General features: G+C 39.7%; 2 protein-coding genes across 11 annotated transcripts in view; one reads left to right on the top strand and one right to left on the bottom strand.

Annotated features, from left to right (window-relative positions):
- The window catches only part of LOC107221809 (proton channel OtopLc), a 32,696-nt gene that overhangs the window by 7,983 nt on the left and 3,666 nt on the right, over positions 1 to 21,047 (bottom strand). For 4 of the 10 annotated variants that reach the window (XM_046737778.1, XM_046737780.1, XM_046737781.1 and 1 more), the window contains exons 2-3: positions 15,477 to 15,715; positions 13,215 to 13,354 (exon numbers count right to left, since the gene is read on the bottom strand). In XM_046737778.1, the coding sequence (XP_046593734.1) occupies positions 13,215 to 13,354; positions 15,477 to 15,686 (350 nt within the window). In that variant the 5' untranslated portion in view covers positions 15,687 to 15,715. Of the gene's footprint in view, positions 1 to 33; positions 105 to 1,250; positions 2,529 to 4,101; positions 4,500 to 6,161; positions 6,401 to 7,032; positions 7,273 to 13,214; positions 13,355 to 15,476; positions 15,716 to 20,736; positions 20,940 to 21,047 lie in introns of those variants that run through there. The other 6 variants (XM_046737779.1, XM_046737782.1, XM_015660965.2 and 3 more) reach the window with 6 other exon arrangements.
- The window catches only part of LOC107219037 (mitochondrial amidoxime reducing component 2), a 57,565-nt gene continuing 53,867 nt past the window's right edge, over positions 17,350 to 21,047 (top strand). Inside the window, exon 1 of the mRNA XM_046737792.1 lies at positions 17,350 to 17,448. Coding sequence (XP_046593748.1) covers positions 17,445 to 17,448 — 4 coding nt within the window. The 5' untranslated portion in view covers positions 17,350 to 17,444. The remainder of the gene's footprint in view (positions 17,449 to 21,047) is intronic.

The raw sequence follows: 21,047 nt of genomic DNA, 5'->3' as shown, positions 1-21,047 counted from the left end.
GATATAATTTATGTTAAAAAAGTGATCAGGTACCGACATTTCGTTGTGGCGGTAATTTTGATGTGTTCTCGGGTGTGTTAAGAAGATCCGCACAGTTTTAGACCTCTCGGCCTGACCGATTACGAGAAATACTTATAATGAATTCCAGTATGAATACGTCTGTTGCGTATAATGCCTGTGCGCATGCGCCAACGAATTTTACCGCACTCTTCGGAATTGGGGCACTTTACGCACGCTTCACAGGCTTCGTCAATTACCTAATCTCTTTGTTACGCGATGTCAGTGGCATATTCAATTTTTCTGAATTATCCTTTCCTTCACAGGTATTGTAAAAATGGCATACCATACGTGCGTATGGGCGATATCTAACTTTTGCAGTGGTTACAGCGCTCGCCTTGACTCATACTGCAAAACTTCACAATCGTTGTATGAAACGTCCACATTTCGCACCTGTCACCTGATATACTATTTTTTTACTAAACTAATATACCTTTCTTGATTATTTTTTGCTGGAAATGTATGCAAAAATGAATCTCTTTTCCGAAAGATAAAACTTTTTTGCATAACAAACACAATGGGTCATATTTCTTCCGGTAGAGGTAAGTATAAAAAATGTGAAGGAAAAAATTTCATAGAGAATGAAGGAGTGCGTTTTCCGTAAACATTCGGGGCCCATAGTGGTTCAAGATTTGGGGGATATTTCTATAAAAATTGCTAAGATATATAAATATTGATACCTAATGGCTTATACTTCCAATTGACGGAATTGCCTCATATCAATATTTTTTCACATGTTTTTATCAAGTCACGATTCTTGTCAACATTTCGCTGAAAGGATTCCCTTTCAGCCTAGACTGTTTATTCATATAATAAGGGCAGCTATGTTGAAGCTATTAGTGTTTTTAAGCGGCACGCCTGATGATCTGAAACCACCGAAGGAAAATATAAAAAAGAGGAAAATAAAAGAGTTGATGGTTAAAAATGTTTAAAACAAATTAAATATAAATATGTTGCAGATACGCGAGCAGGTTGTTGTTACTTTGTATGAGTTACAAATTTATTGTAATTTAACTGATTTAAATAAATAACAATAATTGAATAAATAAATATGTTTTGCACATTAGACACACACTCATTGAATTTCTCACCAGTTATCGAATGGCGTGGGTTTTTGGCTTAGCTAAAGATAACCGTTAAAAGGTTTAACCTATCAACACGACCAAAATAGACCTAATTTGACCAAATCTTACCCAGGCTTTTTATCAACCTTCCGCCTAGCAGCGCGTGGGTGTTCATCGCTTGTATGATTGTCGTTGTTCAAAAATGGACGTACTTCAAGCTCCATATTTACGTCAGCCATGACTAACTTTGATTGTGATTCAAACCCAATTCACTGTCACGGACACTTTTTTCTCTAAACTTTGACAACACCTCTACGTCAAATTCTAATGCATCATACATTCAGCTTTCAAATTATCCAAATTATTCCCGTTGCGAATATAAGACGCCACTCTTCGTTCGCCACTTCTGTCGAAGATCAATTAGCACGTACAGTAAGACGTTTAATTAGCTGACTGGAATCGCTCGGAGCCGCGTGCCGCATGACCCTCAGTCAGAGATTATTTACGAAAGTTGACTGTCGCCCGCTGATAGACGCCTAGACGCGCTGATCATTCACTAGGCTATATCCTCGAGGCAATATCCCGCGTGTGTGGGTACAGAGATGGAATATCGCGCGTTGAGTCTGACGGCAAGCTCCGAAACACACCACTGGATTTTTAAGTGATCGTAGGGACATTTTTCCAAGTCACTTTACACTTGTTCCAACGTGCCCCATCGGACGTTTAACAAAATCCCGCAGTCAATGAACTCTGCTGCACAGTTTTTCTCGCGGACTCGAGGATCCGATTACGTATTATCGACTTTTGCTGCAAGCCAGTCGGAGAGGGGGGAATCTCAGTCTCTCCTGTATGCACCGTGGGCACAATATTGTCTGGTGCATTTTCTGACGAGAGCTTAACGGACTCTTTGTGCTCCTGATATTTCAAGGGTCGTGGCGGCAGACTTCATTGTCTCTGATATATGGGGTTGGCAGACTCTACGTGTAAGGAAAAATACCCCATTGTTCACGTGGTGGGGTGCCACTATTTTCTCCTAATGAATAACGAACAAGAAGCGTATACATGCGCGATGGTTGTTAATAAAATAAAACGTCGATAGCAGGTTCCGTGCTGGGCGTTTATCTTCTTTGAAAATAATTACAATCGATTTACCAAAATTCAAGCTTTCTATCAATTTCTCTCGCTCTTTGTTACTCTTTTACCCCGTTTCTTTGAAAACGCGTCGCGGGTTCACATTCCGATACGATCGATCTCGCGAACTGGAGGTGATTTTCTACTATTTTTTTTTTTTATATCACACCACTTTTTCCAACCGATTATATAGGCAGAATCGTCGAACGAGTTAGACCAGTCGTTTACTCTTCATTGCATCGCGAAGCGCGAAGCACTGCACGAAGAGTTGCTCGTTGTGCACAGACTCTGGGCAGCAGGCTGACTGGCTGCAGAGCTCGTGGTCGATAAACCAAGAGTACCTATCGCCACACAGCGTTCTCTGCCCTTGCCAAATATCTCGTTTCTCTATCTCGTCCAAAGGATCCGTCGACTTTCGACTTGGGGCTTTATATTTTTTCCTTGCGGAAAGAACGAGAAGCGTTCCCATCAAATCTCACTTGTCCCTCAAGAATCTAGCTTAACTTGCCTGATAATAATAATAACGGCACTGAGGAGTTTCAAAGGTTGACCCTAGTTTGAGGACTTTCTTTTTTTCCTTTCAATCTTACAGGGCGAAAGCTACTCCAGTAGAGTTTTCTCTGCAAATATTTGAAGCGTAGTTTTCTTAAGAGATGTCGAGGCTTGAAATCTAAGTAGGCTCTTGGAAAGCTTGCAGAAGTTAGATGCTATCTGCAAGAGCCGAAATTAACAGCTTTCTACCACGTCGGCAAAATTTACAAATCAATCGCTTACGACTAAGCTTTTTTATCACGTACCTAATGCTAACGGATTGTATTCTTTGTCCAGTTTTTCAAGCTTTAAAGCCTCGGGCTTCATATATCAAATACTTTACTAACAAATTTATTATACATATAACAAAATCCGTAGCGCTGTAAGCGGTGGATTTTTACTGTCAGATACTACAACGTTACAATGATAATTAGTAATTAAGATACACCTTGAATACGGATAATTGATTCTACTCTGTGATTGAATCTTTTACCGTACAGCAAACATTCACTCTACGATGTCCCCAATGACGTTAACGTTCTGCTAGTATTTGTCTATTTTTTCAATTTGACTCTCAGCACTGTTGGATTATTCAGTAGCCGGGCCATCAGAAAGTTTAAAAATTTTGCGTTGAAATGCATTTTTTTTTTAATCCAGTTCAGATTTGTCTCGTGGAATTTACACGGTATTAAAATTAGACTGTTTTCGAAATTTAATTCCACGTGCAACGAGCTTGCGCGATGTGTATCCGATCGAACAAACGTCGTTAAATATAATAAATAAGGTTCCAAATCCAAAAGATATATAAAGCGGTTTCTTTTTTCCGATAATATAATAAAATAAAAAGTAACAGATTGCTTTACTGTGTTATTTCATTACTCCAAGCGCCTGTCATGGCACGTTGATAAGGTAACTCGATACCATCCTCACTTTGCGATTGACGAGATATATTTGTCGATAAAGCAACTCAACGTGATCTCGACCAAGACTCAATTACTTAAAACTTATTGAACTGTCAAATACTTTCGTTAAGGGGGTGCCCTGGTCGATATCGACGGTTGTATATATCTCGAATCATCCAAGACCACGTATGTATCTCAAACGGACAAAAAGTGCACAACAGCCCCATTCTACATGCAATTCCGAACAAAACGGCACGTAGAAAATGAACAGAGTTCACCCACTTGAAGCGTCGCGTTTTTTTGAGATCTGCTTAACGATTGGAGCTTTTCAAAAATCTGACGAGGATCAAACGGCAGGTGTTGGAACTATACTTAATCGAGTTGAAACATTTATAAAATATAATAAACAATAATACCTAGCATCCGGCGTTTCGTCGCATTGTCGCGCCATCGCGCAGGCAGGACTCTTGCTGTGAGGAATTCTGTATTTTTAGAATATCAGTTCACGAGGGTAAAGTTATTTTCGACTGATCAGTCTGTAACTCTACTCTTGTCGGTTGAACTGCAGGGATATAAATGGATGTGTCCAAAATTTCCAACAATATCGTGGCGATTAATTGACGGACGGAACTGCAAGCGCAGAGATCACAAAACGCGTATAATTAATCAGCGCCGAGTCGTGATAAGTATGATTTAATACAACGTGACAAGGGAAAGACACCGGCACGTTCACTCCGTGAGTTTCAATTGCGGAACTCGACTTCTGACCGTGTTCTTTCGTTCGTAGTCAGGTCTGAGATGCAATATTGCTCTGGTAATTCGAGCACCTAGTCTCAGGTGCAACCGTGTACGGTTATCGAATACTCTACCGGGTCTTCTTACGTCGCGAAGCGAGGTACGTGCATGTGCATGTCGAACAGAAATTTACTACATAGTTTGACATAACAAAGGTTCGTTTATGCCGCGAAAAGCGGAGCCAGCAGTCACAATGCACAATGTTGGGGAGGCGATGAGTCACGTTTGCCTTGTGCCTTCGGCAACAAATTGTTAAGAGAATTAATTACTCGCCGTGCCTTAAAGCTCTTCACATTGTACGAGTGAAAAATATCCGCTATATCTCGAGTATGAGTTATTCTAATCATCGTAATAGCCGCGAACTACCAGCATAACGCAACATAATTAATTATTTTTACCGATAAAGCGAGCCGAATTCGAAGGCAAATCGAGGGCGTTGTGATAGTGTGATACGCTTATTATTTTTTAATGATAAACTAGCGGGATCTTATCGAGAATAACACAAATTTCAATTCGAGATACGGCGAAGCGGAACGATCTGACGATATGTTTATTATCTGAGAATTTCAACTTTCGCGAGTAATTTGTATTCGTACTAATATTTCAAGTGTAAAAATATCAATTCCAGAGAGAGAAAAATGGCGTGTTAGAAAATAATATAAGATCAGCTGGCATAGCATAATATGCAGATATCATGTTTTCCACTTTGGTTACATTGTATGCTCATACATTCCGACGCTGTATACGTTTTAGCCATACGATTCATTGCATCTCACAGGGAGATCGGGTGAATCGCGACGTGGAACATAATCGTTACGCGTCGTGAGAAATTTACGGCATAGAATTATATTCCCATCGGGAATAATAAGTAGGTATGTGGTACGTACGGTATGAATGTACGTGTCGTGTAGAACTGAAAGCCGATTTAACATAAAAATAGAAATAAGTATGAGTGTTTGTCGGTGAGTTTGATAACAATAATCTTTTAATACTCCAGGATGAAGACAACGACGAAATAATGAACTTCTTATTCCGCCGAGTGGTACAACTCGTAAAGCTATTTCGTGTTCCGAGAAAGGTACTTGAATAACGTAAAATGAAAAACTTCGTTCGTTATATAGCGATGAAAAGTTACCGCTTCATATTTTTGGCTCATATGTTATGTACAAAAAAACATTTTCTAGGTATGTCTCAATAAAAATTGCACACATTTACTCTGATTCAATTTGAATTTCGCGCTGTTCGTTGCGGTTTCGTTAATTTTTCCTTACCATGCTCGCATAGTATGGAATAATCACTTCCTTGCTCGGAATAATAATAAAATCTGAACATAATTAGTTTTGATTTGTGCCATAATATTTGCAAAATGTTTTATACGAGTACCTAATAAATGTCTCTGCAATTGTTCATCCATTTACTGTTGTCTCGTGAATGGTGATCCGTCAAACGTAAAATAGTTTCAAAGAAAAAAAAAAAAAAGAAAGAAATTCACCATCGTTGTTGACATTTTTTCATACTCGTTCCCACCTTCTTGTCAAAATTGTCTCGTCTGTTCTTCTTCGGGTGAACGGAAGTGCTTCCCGGATGAACGAGGTTGTCGGCAGATATTTTGTTTACGTCACAACGACTACTCTACGTGTATGTTCGTGAGCTATAAGTTAGAGGCCGAATTGCGTCTTACTTTTCGTCAGGCTTAGGCTTGACGATCTTTAGCTCCATCCTCTTGTTCGCGGCGTTGTTACGCTCCGCGTTGTCCTGGGTGCTCGCAGGTGGCTGGGGGTTGAGGGGCCGCGTGACCGGAAGTGTGGCCGTGTTGTCGCCGGCGGCTGCGGCCTCCACCTCCACAGTTGCCACCTTACAGTCACCACCGCCCACCATCGCGAAGTCTTTCTGGATGCTGCCGCGCCGCGTCTCTTAACTCTGGATAAAGGAGCCACCCCAAGCTTACCGCGAGACTCGACGGGTTTGCCAACCAAAACTCGTCGCGACTCACGAACAACTCTCAAGTATCTATTTCCGACTGTTCAAAGCGCGGCAACTCCTATTTCACCATCCGAAATTCCCTCCCACCAATTTACAATGCAATATTCTGCTGAGAATCAGTTGTTCGATCGTTGCGACGAGCTTTGATTAACCGTCCGCATTTTCGTCTCGTCTTCTCTTCACTTCGTACTGGGTCCAGTCGTCACGGTCACCGGACTTTCTACTGGAAGGAGTGTATCAGGCACACGGTATACGCCGCGGTCAGAAATAACAACAATGAAAATTCAGATCGTAGTGATCGTAGGGAAGATACGCGGTGAGATGATTCTGAAGTTTGTCTCGGACTTGTCATTCATTCTCAAGAGTCTCCCTCTCGTCTGTAGCAACCGGAACTTTGATGACTGCAAACGCGTTTATAAAATGTCGGGCAAAAAATGAGCGGGCAAAATTGAGCGGGCAAAACGCAGGGGAACGTGACGCCGCGATCAGTCGATCCTCCTATCTCGCGTCGTCTGTTTACGCTGCCTTCCAGAAGGAAGACCAGTTTTGAAAAGCAACGAGCCGCTCACCGCTTCTGATGCCGCGCACTTGGTTCAACGGACACGATTATCCGTCCGTAACGCGTCCGAGCGAGGGGGTGACAACGTAAGCGAGCCCTCCACCAAAGGGTAGGCGCAGAACACTCGAAGTCGATGCGACACGGCGGGAAAGACGGGGCGATACGGGGGTTGGCAGATCTCAGGGTAAGAGAGATGAACCGTGGGCGGATGAATATGGGGAAGGCATTCCACTCTGTGACCCCAGCATCCCGGAGACTGAGGCTTGCCGGGACGTCTCTCCCGGGCCGGGCTCGGGACGCCCGCGCAGACGCCGCCGAGACCCGCGGGACTCAGGGACCAAGATTACGCAACTTCACACCGAATGCCCTGCCCCACGCTCAGCCGGAGCCTGCGACCCTTGCGAGGAAACATTTCAGCGGCGTTAGGAGCAAGCCGTCCTATAAGGGATGGTCTCCGATGATCTTCCTTGGAGCGTTAACCAGTCGAGCATACTTGGCGATTTGACAAGGAGGGATGACGGGGGTTGCTCGGTTGCAGTCTCCTGCGTTTCCAGCCTTGACCTGTCCTGTCGAGTAGGTCCGGGACAGCGGGTTTCGTCCTCGTTAGTCGTTCACCGGTCAGCTCAAGGTCGACGAGACTCTTGTTCCTCCTCCTTCTTTTACCTGGAAACCCTTTAACTCGGGGCACCGTTCGTCGGTCCGCCGGTACTGACACGGTTACTCCGCGAGGATGCTGCGGCCAGGGCGTGGAGTGGTGGTAGTTGGATGTATAGTGGTTGTTCCGCGACCCACTGACCCGCTCGATACCGCCACCACCCAGGTCACTGACCTTCCTCTTCTGAAAATGGAGTACCACCCTCTCCGCTCTCAAGCTTCCGTTCACCACGGTTAAGTCGATCGTTTGGTTACAGAGGTTGAGATTTCGGAGTTGAATTGAAAAATCTGGTGCAGCTAGCTTTTAGTTGGAAACAAATTGCTGGAGTGTGTCAAACGAGTGTGGGGTAAGCGTACTAGAGTGAGTTTCGTTCTAACTATGTAGGAAGCGACAACGTCAAAATCATTACCACTGTTTTTGACTCTTTACTTCCTTGACTCTCTCTTATTATTCCTCGTGTGATTATGAGGTCAGTCAAAACAGTGAATTTCGGATCTCTATCTATGATAGGTAAAAGTCTCTACGGAGCATCTTTCATTCGGTTCTTTTTTACTATGCATTTTTCCATCTTACATTACTTTGCGATGCAACATTAGAGATGAATTTAGAGTTTTCCTTTATCTGCGTAGCCGTTCCTACAGTGTCCGCACTGAAGGTGTACGTTGTGCGAAGAATTTTAAATTGTGTATTTTTTTTTTTTATCTTTCATCATAAAAACGTGCCGAGCTACCATCCCAACAATTAAGATCCAATTACTTTGTACATCGTCGTAAACATGATTCATATTTGTTCGTGGAGTTTAGAATCATTAGGATTTGAGATTCTAAATATTTTTCATTTCACTGAATTATGATCGGTATTCAAACAAATGCATTCACGTACTGGAGGTTTCTCTACTTGAAGCGTTGCTCAAAATTATTTTCAACAAATGAATAGAAAAAATAGAGTCATTAAGATAATACTTGCTACGTAGAATGCCGATTGTTAATATTTTTTTCTACTTAAGAATTTTCTTCGAACTGGTGAAAAATAGTCCACTTGACGGTATATAGGAAATGCTATACAGAAAAGTATCGGTTTTCTTTCCATCATTCTAATATCATTTACTCATTCTCATTACTTGTGCTAAATTAAAAATTCAATTCCATTCTAAATTCAGAATTATTCACCACATCCATTTCCATACCACAGATTATTTCTGAAATTATTGAAACGGGGTCACATTTATTGGGAACATTTACAGAAGAAGTAAGATTATTCCGAGCTATTCTAGCTGGTTGCGAGGTGCCGTCAATGTCTCTGCGGAATAAATCAGCATGCGAGCTGTGATTCCATTTATAGTCATATTGCGACTGGATCCTGGTACACTGACCGACTATTCATCGCATTCTCCGCTCTACTTGGACGAGATCGGAATTAAGGAAAGTATGTGGGGTAAATTCGGAGCGAAGTCTGATAGTTTTCGTCACGGTTTCGGGTCTGCATGTCACATTGTCCAGAGATGACAAAAAGCAATTGGAAAACGAAGTATTTTGGCACATCACCCAGTGCCGTTCTCCAGCCGCGAAGCATTTTAGGAGCATCGATTTATCTTCAGAACCTACGCATGCCAGCGTCACAGAGATTTGGAAAAAAGAATTAGCTGACGAAAAACTATTCTTCCAAATTCAAATAATGTGCATCTTCTACCAGCTACGGTATTGATTTTGGAGGAACAATCGGACGTGCTGCCGCGGATGTGGTGTTTTGCGAACTAGCACGCTTTCGATGAAATAGTTCAGGGGATTGCTGGTCGCAGACGCGTCCTGGAATCTCCAAGCGAACTGGTAAGAACGCAAATTGACCTGGTTCTAGATCCCCGGTTGCAGCACGTCGCTTCGAGCACTGATATTACCGAGCAGCTCATTGCGGATCTCATTAAACGCACATCACAAAACACAATTTTCCCCCGGTTTTTCGCAGAATTTATCTTTACACACGTTTCATGGATTATTGAAGATTGAGAAATTATTTAACGTCACTTTTGAGCATTACTGTACGTTTTTTATGTATTGTAGGCGTAAATTTTCGAAATTTCTATAGAATTGCAGAGTCAAATTGAGTGAAACGTTTTTTAAAATGATCAATTTACCGCTGTGTAGGTATTTGGGAACGTTTTAATAATTCGTCCAACCTTTTGTCGTAAAGGTTTTTGGAGGATATTTATTTTTGCATTAGAACTATGCTAATGGATGAAACTTTAAGATTCTGGATCTTTGATAAAATAGTTATCATTGGAGTAATTAATCGTTTTCTCAGCAAGTTGCTGCGTACGTTTTCATAAATATCCGTGAAACCGAATCGTTAAGGATGAGAAATGATCTTTGACATATCGAAGAAGCGATGTTATCGTAATATTTTCCACCTCAAGTATAATCATAACACAGAAGACCAATTTAGTCAATAAACGTCACACAATGCGTAACGCTTTCAACGTACTTATACCTTAATTACGAGCTTGGTTAAAGCGATAGAGGAAAAAAATCAGGTACGTCAATTATGTCGGATTAGTTTATGAATGCATCTTATTATTCTGTTAACTAATTCATGCCTTGAACTGTGCGATACCAGCCTGTCTCAATAGGTTTCATATAATTGATTTTCCAACTAATCTTCACCCGATATAATTGGCTTGTTTTCAAAAATATCAAAGCTTACTTCCGATTCTTGAACAATATCACAAAAATTTTGCGAAAATTCTCTCGATAACCTGGTTTCAGCTTATTTTTCTATTTTCTGTTTCATACATATTTTTATTCCTGTTTAAAAATACTAAATCTTTCTTCCCGCAACTTCATTCCCAAAGTCGTAATTTCTTTATACCTATACGTTATCGGTTATGTATCTGATCCGCTCGAACGAAGGGCTGATTCCACGTGTCCGCTTGCTTTGAGACGAAGACTGAAACACTACCGCTACTTCAATTTAGACAAGAGATTCCGTCGTCCAAACTTTGTAAAGCAGGCGTTTTACGTGCAGGCCTCATCTGGGCTTGGCAAGGAGATAATGGACTACGGATTTCCTGTTCAACGAACGCGAACCATGTAACGGATTTGATTGCGTGTCGACATCCAAATAAACGATCGCGAGGGAAAGCAGAAATTGCTTCGTCGCGTATACCTATAGGTATGTCGCTCGCTTAATGACGAGATCTACATACAAATTTTTTAATAAATGTATTTCTCCACTATGCAAACACATCTAAGGATAAGCTGACAATGAATGGTAACCTGAATTTAATTCTTTATACACTGACGAATATCAACGCTTGGATTGATTGAGCATGACATATACAACCATCGCAAAATGTGGAATACTTCGCGAATAAAGTTGAAGAAAGTAACCTGCAATAAGCGATTGAAACTGTCTTATGCTCGAAAATGTCAGAAGGTGATATATCAGAGTTGAATATTGACGCAAAAAACTGTGCACGAGAGGTTGTAAACGTTTGAATATAAATTATACCGATGTTAAGTTGAAATTTTAGGCAAATATAATCGAGAAAATGATTTTCACCTAACGACTAAGAAAATATTAGATATTATTCTAAAAAATATATGACGCTTAATTCAATTCAGGCTTTATTAACCTTACAGGGGGTCTGGAGTAGCGAATTGGTCACGTTGAGTGAACTGCCATTTCAAAGCTTCTAACTCTTAATTCAGAAGAAGGATTAGATCGTCGACGTTACAAATTTCAGAGATTTAACGAAGTTGCTATTTTTTCACCGACGGCAACTGGAAAAAATCCAGACGTTTACTTTATTATTCGTAATGAAGCTACAAAAAAATGTATCAAATGTTTATTCAATAGATCCTAATGCTGAACCGTCGATTTATCCATTGTTTCAACCTTATGGCACTCCTTAAAGACCCAAATTGATGCGAGTTAGTTAAAACAAAACCATTAATAAATGTATGAATAGGTACGATGAGCACCGAGGAAATATTTTACATCATAAAAAATATGTGGATGGATAGGGCTGAAATTACTGTTCGCTTTTTTAAAGCTACAAAAATTGTTACCAGATTTTATTGCCCGGCGAAAATTCTTTAGAGAAGTTGCACCGTCCGTTTATACATCCGAAAAAAGTATTAATCGGCAATTTTTGATGCACTAATTTTCTATATCACCAATTTTCTCGTTTATTTTTGTTTCGCATTAAATTTGGCGTAGTAAAAAGCCCTTGTAACTATCTAGAAAGAAAATATCTACTTTGCGGTCCCTAATTCGGTTGATTTAACCATTCCATTATATTCTGTTTTGAATTGACATATCGATAAAATCATGTTAACCTCACGGAACTTTTGTGTATAAATACAAAACAATGGTATATTTTTGTGAAAATATTTATGCCAATTAAGCCGTTCTCTCGAAACCAACTAAAGTCGACTTGAGTGGTTTTTTTTAAAGAATATTCATCTTGACATTCCATACATCTTCAGCTATCTAGCTAGTGTTGTTATTGTTATTGTTTTCATAATTTAATAACGAATTTAATGTAAGAATAAAGACTGTTTCTGAAAATATTTCAACGATATATCATTTTTATTATGTAGGCGAAGGTACGGCTGACAAGAACGAGAAAAAAAGCAACATCACTATGGAAAGTTGGAATATTATTATAAAAATTATATTATATTAGTATGTTAGTATAGATATAGTTGTTTTTCGAGAGAAGGGCTTAAATATACATGTTTGTTGAAAGCTGGTGTATATTGCACGCAAATTCATCCTCAGTCCCGATAATTAATTATACGCAAGCTTCGATTGAATAATCGCAAAGACAAGGTAAATCAGAGGCAGCGTAGGCAGTCTACTTTATCATACATTTCAAAATATAACGGTTGGGTAAGCTTGCCGTCGAAGAAACGTTCATTGTTCTCTAATGAACGGCATGTTTTGTTATTGTAGGGGTATCAACCAGTCGGCTTCGAATTTGCCAAGGTAATGGGTTATTGATTTTATGTTTCTGACGCATAACGAACCGGTTATTATTATCAGCAGTCAATTCAATTGGAATTTCGATTGTACAAAATTAATTAATTTAATTTTGATCGAAGGATTAATAAGGATTCCGACGAAATATGCAATCGACAAGTCAAATTACATCTATTCCTGACGTATGACGAACCCGAGTCTATGAGAGTAAATCACGCGTTCATAGATTTCTCTCTTCAAAATGAAAGAGCCTGCTTCAGGTGAGCAAAAAACGAAGCTGCTTATTTTTTTCATTCGCACAAATTTCTGCCAAGTTTCAGAAACTTTCAGACCGCCATAGTTTTTCAAATTATTTGTCGCTGTCAAAATGACGAACTTGGTTGTGGTAAATTGCTTAGAACATTGTAAAAATCATTCGCATTTAGTTATACGTACTCACAAACTCCGTGTCTAGATATGTAGCTTTCCCTTGGCCTCAGGAAAGACTGATCGTTTGATGATCGAAACTTCGTCTCACAGTGATATTGATCAACCTTATAATAAAAGGTGCTACTTACTTGGCATTTTTCGGCAGTACTCCGCTGGCTGGCGTGTGAGTTGGAGTTAAGCATGCAGGTGGTGTGTGCGACACTTGGGGAACCAAAGGTTGCCTCGCGTGTGCTGGTGAAGTGTGGGATCCGTATCCGTCAGCGTTTAACTGTGACAGACGAAAATACGGCCAATCAAAACAATTTTTCACGTTCGTTTTTACGAACAAATTAAGTCCACGGCTGTCGTCCACATAGGAAAATAGAAGGGGTCATTCACTTTTTGAAATCGCAAACCACTTTGGACAGCAGTGTGGTACTTAAAAGTCGCATGAAATGACGGTTGAAATCGCACGAAAGCAGGGAAATCATTGCAATTGCTTGTCACCCGATCTATGAACGAATACCCCCTCGGGAAAATACGTCTCTTCTTGTATTCATACGAATCCCCTGGTTACATGAATAATTTATTCACTTTAATTTTTATATACTGCTTAGGGGAAAGTAAACTATATCGTACCATCGCATAAATTGTACTAACCTATATGAAATACATTTCTTACCCTATTATTTTCTCTAGAGTGGTACGATTTATCTCGTGGTACTATATAGCCTACTTTTGCATATGATAACAAAATTTTTTTTTAGACTTTCAAACTATCCTTTCAATTTTTAAAAAAATAGAACATTTTTGAAATCTGTTTCGTAAGACCACTTTTCAATGCCTGTGAAATACTCCCGTTACGCACGGGAATTACGATAAAAAAAAAGCTTACTTTCCGCACGCTGTTATAAAAATTATTATCACACATCCTTAACGTACGAATGTATATTTTTTACCACCGTATGAATGTAGTCTATTACATTCAATACTATGTTATTTTCTATGTACAGCTATGAAATATAATCTATCTATAATCAAACGTCGTCCGATTGGAAGTTTCGTCGTAGTGCGGAAATGCGTAAAGTAGTATAATCCGCGAATAATGGACATACGAGGAGAACTATTTCCCGAAAAATAGCTAGTTGTTCGGAATGGAACGCATCGCAGATGAGTAGAGCGTATAACTCTACAATTGGCGTTGAAATAGAATTAAGCACGAAGCTCGAAAGCGTAATGATCGTAAATCCAATACTTTTCCATATGATAAAATTTACGGTATTGTGTTATTACCTATATTCTAGTGGTCTTTTTCACATTTAACATTGCAGCTACTACATTTCTTTCACTTTATTCTATACATAAGGACAAGCCTGTTGGTGAAATTAGTGTGATTCCTAAAAGTAATAGTAATCAGTTACTAATTTGCTCTATCAAGAAATGTTGCTCAAATGTCAGTGTTTTGCTTGCAGAAAAAAAAAAAAAAAAAACCGGAGAAACACCTAACATGACGAATATATGAATCCTGGATCAAATGGAAATTCAATGCCATTATCCCTTGTGTGAAACCACATGAAACCTACGCGCTACGGTCTGGTTCCAAGAGAATGCTGCAGTCAGTCGCAGCCCTTATTGACCGAGGAAAATGCCACATATTTCGACTATATCAGAAGCTATGTGTACCGTGGACTCGAAAAAGTCACATCAAAAGCAATTCCACGAGCAATGCGGAGCATAAAATACGTTTGTAAACAATATTTGTTTTACGCATAAACAATGCAGAAATAAGTATTTTTGTATGGAACAAATAGTTGGATATTTCTTTTCGGTAAGCATCGCATACGGAACTACTTTAACTGTAACATTTTTCACGCGATAGTTACGCGCGGGCTCTGATAATTGTCGAAATAAGTAACATTTCGCTTACAATCAGTCGTCAGACTGACTATAGCATCCTTTTGAAATTAAAGTCTCTTGACTTTCACCCTGTGTATACCTGCATTTCTATTTTTATAGTAACAAAATAAAAATCTCTACCGAATAAACTTTGTCTGTATATTACAGTCATGCCCTACTGTGAAAATCCCGTGAGTTTTTGATCAGTTGGTGGCAAGGTATTCCTACACATATGTAGCACAGCCACGATTCCCTCCTCGATAACGAGCATGCTGACGGACAATAAGTTCCTGGCTGAAACCCAACCTTCCTATCAAATTTATGCCGGTATCGGAGATCGAGCATGTCTCGACAAATAGGTTTACGTACTTCATGGCTGTGGCGTTGTTAAATTTCATTAAAGCTGCGACATAGCTTCGGGGTTTAAAATGTCATTCGAAGTTTGAAATTAGATAAAAATCGTAATTTGGCAAAACGACGGTGCAGATTGGTTAGTCGGGGAAGAGCTGGGTCACCTTGACAACGGTACCGATGAGAGAATCTGGCGGCATTTCCGGAGGGTCAGGAATTACCCCGGGGTTTATGTGCGCTGCGTACTCGTTGTGGTGTTTCGGCTCTTTGACGGGGGTCCCGCCGTCCAGTCTCTCCATGTCCAGGCTGTCTGCAGGCGTAGGCTGAGAGAGTAGTCTCTCCTTCATCTCATGAAGATACGGGCACCGTTGCATCTCCCTGGATCCACTTTTCCGCCCTGATTCTGGAACAATGATAAATACCGATTCTCATTAGCCAGGATGTACATGCTACGCGTGTTTTCATTTCTTGTATCGCATTTCACAGTCGTACCTCTTTCGCCATAATTATTAAGTTTGTCTACTTGGCTCAGTCGCACCCTACGTCATAAAAGTGACGTTCCCCCAGAAGATAAATTTGCATTTAGAAGCTTTGGGTTTGCTGCTTATTTGAATGTATCAAGTCCGTTGTTTTCTGCATGATATTGTTAACACAGGCCTGCGAAATATAACTTTTCATTTCCTCTCCCCTTCTCAAGTAATAATGATTTTTTAAGGTATTTAGGTACGTTAAATTAAAATGTAGCGCTAGTTCTTTTTACAACACATTAAGAATTATTTTTATGTATTTTTGTATTATTTTTATGGAAAAAAAAAATGATAAATATGGCGTCCGAGCGTCGCCTCCTGTTATACCTTGCTCTGTGGCGGTAGCGTGCTAAACTGTACAGAACGATGGAATCAGAGTTGAAATCCGCACGCGTGAAAATGAGGAACTGAGCCGCGACTCGCAAGAATTCAAACACCTGTTACGTTGTTCAGGCGCTGAATCGGCAAAAGCTGAGGCTTGAACTCGCTTTGGTTACACCTGAGCAAGGATTTCTGCAGCTTTACACGCCCCGCGTGTAAATGCGGGAACTTCCATTGAACATCTTAAGATGGCTTCAGACGCATAATGATGGTTGCATAATGACGGAGAGCATAAATTAGGAACAGAGCTTAAAGTCGTCAAAAAGACGTCTAAATGATGTCTTATGCGCCATTTTTTGACGCTTTAAAGATATTCTTAGGGTCTTTTATAGATGTCAGAAAATGGCGTATAAAACATCTTTTATACATCTTTTTGACAACTTACACGTTTGGGTTGTCTGAGTCGGATTAGATATAATTATCACTACTGTTATTATTATTATAAGCACGTTGCCTAGTTAGCGTTAGCTTTTACCATGACGATTTAGACCATCTTTGGTGAGATCTATCTTCTAACTTTTGTCTAAATTTCGGAAAACAGTGTTAAAAAATCTGAGAATTGTGAAATTCAGAATTCAGTGAAATTTCACAACAATTGAGAAAATGTTTGAGAACCATGTGAATCCGAAGTATATGGTCATTTTGAGAAAACTTAAATATATCCGCAGGCATAACTTAAAAATTGTTAAACGTCCCGCGATAATCTACGAATTTCACTGTCACACCGAATGTTTATTTTTCAGAAAAACTTGCGAGATGATTTTATCTTGAATTCTTATGAAAATATAAGAGGATCGACGCTGATCCATTTAGCGTGAAATGAAGTGATTTATCAATTGGCTTATTCACTCAAATTTTCTCTTAACTAGAATCAACTCCGCACAGCCACACAGATGTACGAGGGAATGCGAAACTGCAGAGCCATTGTCGATTTCAAAGGACTATACCGGAAATAACTTTCCTTCCTGTGTATATCGACTTCACTCACAGCAAAAGGTACCTGTGATGTATTTACACAGCAAACACTGGACACGTCCAGACGACGCGGTTTATTTCCTGGAGGGACTTCTCGATGATACTAAACTGATGATGATGAACAGCTCGTTCTAATTTCTGCGGTATACGGTAAAGCTACTCTCCATCAAATCAGCTGGGGCAACAAAGGCGTCTCTTGACATCACACTTGCGGAACAAGAGGAGAAGGCGATAAACCTTTTCGCAACCATGGGTATGCTATTCGAACAAGGTTGAAAAAATGTCATCTCAACCATGAAAGTAGTGGAAGAGTGCCATGCTTCGGCTCAAATCAACCATAAAATAGGGTTGAGCATGCAGGCGATCATGCAGAATATTTTGAGCACGTTTTTTTTCGTGTTAAGAGCGTACAAGGCCATAGCCTATTTTCGCATAACCCGAACAACTAATGGTTTTAACAATGGGTCCGGTTGAATTACATGCATTTACATGTACGTAAGTAAATTCAATTAAGGTGTGTCTCCCATTTCGATTAATAACACGGCAATATCTTGCGAGAATCAGATTTTACGTAATGATTTACAAAAGTTTTACAATATCGAGGAGGACACTTCACGGTAACATTTCAAAAATTTTGTATCAATATTCTCACGAAATCTGGAAGCAATTTTTACCTGCAGCTTTCATCTTATACAAAAATAATTAGTCTTGAGAGGAATACAACGTAAAAACGAATTGATCTGTTTACCTTCAAATACACGGAAGTCAAGGCACTTCGAAGTTCTCAATGTAGTGCAAGTACTCCATGACCTCTATGGGTGGCAAGGAATTGAAGTGCTTAAATCTGAACCCGCACTTAAACCCAAAATACCCCACTCAAAACATGTCGCCCGAAAAACGACGAAAAACAGTACTGGCAAAAGTAATTCCACCAACGAAGAAGTAACGCCTCTAGAAGTTTGGCGTACCCTTGACTTCAGGACTTTAAAAGACTTCAACCGACTTGGCTTAGCTACCCCGGCAAGGCCAGCTCACGCGGCTACGCCAATTTTGTGTGATTCGTTATTTATTTTCAAGTGTTCTTGATCCGCGGACTGTAATAACCACGTTGATTTCCCAACGTGTCAACCACCCCGGGTCCAACCCTCAATTATGAGGCCCCGGGAAGGCCAGCGCGAGAATCCCCAACCGGCTCTACCCATTTATGTTTTCGCATATAATTACTCGATCACAAGTACATTAGGAACACGATCCAACGTCAATTAATAATAAAATCGATTGTTATGAGCCTCGATTCGTCGAGTTGATAGCCCCACGTTCACACAGTTCACTGAATCACTCTCGCACACATAACGAGCTACTGTCAACAAAGACTCACGTGTTATCTCTTCCGAGTTTCGACTAATACTGATCCGATTTTGGATTCTTCTCCAAATTTTCGTCTCGCTCCCTCTGACGGGAATTTTGAGAACTTTGGACTGTAATGTCTTGTTGACCACTCGCCGTAGTGTGCGTAAGATTAGCGTACTTGGATCCAATCACACACACGTCGCAGTATTATGATACATTCTGTCCCTTTGCTAATATCTAGCTGATCTATAGCGATCGTTCACCCCCTCGCCTTGCCATACCTCTCTGTTACATATGGTTTCAAGTAATGTTCGTCCAAACTGTAGTGCTATCGAGTACACTTCTTAATTTTTTACACGTTCTCAGGTTGACATCGCGTTAAACGTCAGATTATAACTTAATAATCGCATGGGGCAATAATGGTGTGTGGCAACGGCCGATTACGAAATTATAGGTCATAAAGCACTAGTTTCACCTGTTGTTTTTTGTCTATAGGCGGGGTGTGCGTCACCAACAATCACCATTGCTCGCACAATTTTTTATTTTCAAAATCCCACATTCAAAACGATGTAGAACAGTGTGTCGAAAGCATGAATTAGGCCATTGGTGTGGAAAAATCATCACGATATAACTTATGTCACCAAAAACTTTTTCGATTTGAAATTAATTTTGATTAAGAGATAAATCGATTTTCAACTAAGCTCAATTTTTTAAAGTAGCTGTATGGTATAACTTGGTAAACAATGCAAAAAATGTTTTATAAATTATAGCTTACAGAGATCGTGAGATGATTGAGCTTTCGTTTTTCAACGGTACTTTTTTAAAGTTTAACACCGGAGGTTTTACAATCCGTTGTTAATGTGCGAAATTGCAAACGATTGCACGACGTCTGTATTGCATACTGCTATCTAAATTAAAATACTATTGTAGTATCAATTGTATAACGATGTTTAGTTTTGGAGATGTTGGAGCAATATTTCCATCGAGAAATAAATTTGCAAGAAGTAGGAACTGCTTGAATATTCAATAATTATATTATTGTAATAATATAACTTAACATAACGTATCGACATAACGCAAAGGATAATCCAACTAAATCCACAAAAATTAATTGCAATTAATTGAGGTGCAATATTGCTGATAGAAATACTATATTTATTGAATAAAAAAGAAGTTTCAGACTGCTTGTATAATTGTACATCATGGAACTTGATTGTGATTGAAAGTCATATTCTGCCACGAGAATTGATTTATCTGTTTTCTAACGGTTTTTTATCAGCCAGTCAGATTCTTATGATCTAGCGACATTATTTTGGAATTTTTTGTACCTTTTCAAAGATTAGTCGTAACTCTCTTGATTGCAAGTAATGGTATACCTTTTTTCAATCGAGGCAGATTAAATATAACGAAAGCGAGTACATTTATGTAACTGATAAATCAAATTATAAAGAAATGCTAGTCTCTGACCTGCAGATCATTCTATAGAAATGTTATCTTGAGCACGCCCACATCCTATTTCATCAAGGGGAACTTGAACTGATTGTTTGGTTTGAATTCAAGTTATTCAAATTTATAATCTAGAATTATGAATTATTTTAATTCATTCCAGCGGTGATCGCCCACTTCCATTTCATGAAAATTTCAATAGCTGTAAATATTATCCTATAAAAAATATTTTAACAAATTTTTATAAGTTGCAGCAATGATGTAGAATACATACTCGGTGCAAAAAAAAAAAAAAAAACAGTCATTTTACGTTTCTAAAAATTTGAACTGTGTAGAGAAAGTTTCTTCAGCAATCTTTCATGCCAAATTTAGGTAAATGAGCGATATGTACTATCTTAGATCCAGACTTTCCAGATACGCAATGTAAACTTAAAACTATGACTAATATGAAACATCCGTTGTAACACAGCTGTGCAATTGCGTATAAATAAACAACGATAACAAAAATTATTTTTAAGTAACCCCAGAAGCAACTTTGTACCGTCAGTTCGGCGAAAAAAAATTCTGGATTATATGTACGAGATACCCGAGCTATACTCCACATCGAGGGATTGAGATCTCTGTGCCTAATTAACAGCGTTCAACAGCTGGGGTGTTTTGATATCGATATATTCACACAGATTTGCGTCGTATTTTACAGTTCACACGAAGAGGAATGGAAGAAAAGCAGGGGTTACGTTCTTACGGAAGATTTATTCTTAATCCTCGGAAGAGGAACGAGGCGAAGAAGATGTTCCGAAAACGAGCCGAGGTGGGGTACTCGTCAGATGACCTGCACAAACGCGGCCACAAAATTCATGGGATAAACACAATCACGAAATCACAACACGGATGCCGGAAGTTGGCGGAATCGATGCGCAGTCGGTCAGAGACCTCGGCAATCGAGCTGCACGACAGGGGCTCGAAGACCAGACTGCGTGGCGACCACCTGTGAGCGTCCCGGCGCCGGCGTCGCCGTTCGCGTCGGCGTTCCTCCATCATCGACCCGCGCGTTTT

This window comes from Neodiprion lecontei, chromosome 4 (assembly GCF_021901455.1).
Source record: "Neodiprion lecontei isolate iyNeoLeco1 chromosome 4, iyNeoLeco1.1, whole genome shotgun sequence".
Classification (NCBI taxonomy): domain Eukaryota; kingdom Metazoa; phylum Arthropoda; class Insecta; order Hymenoptera; family Diprionidae; genus Neodiprion; species Neodiprion lecontei.
This window is presented reverse-complemented; position numbering and strand designations above follow the sequence as displayed.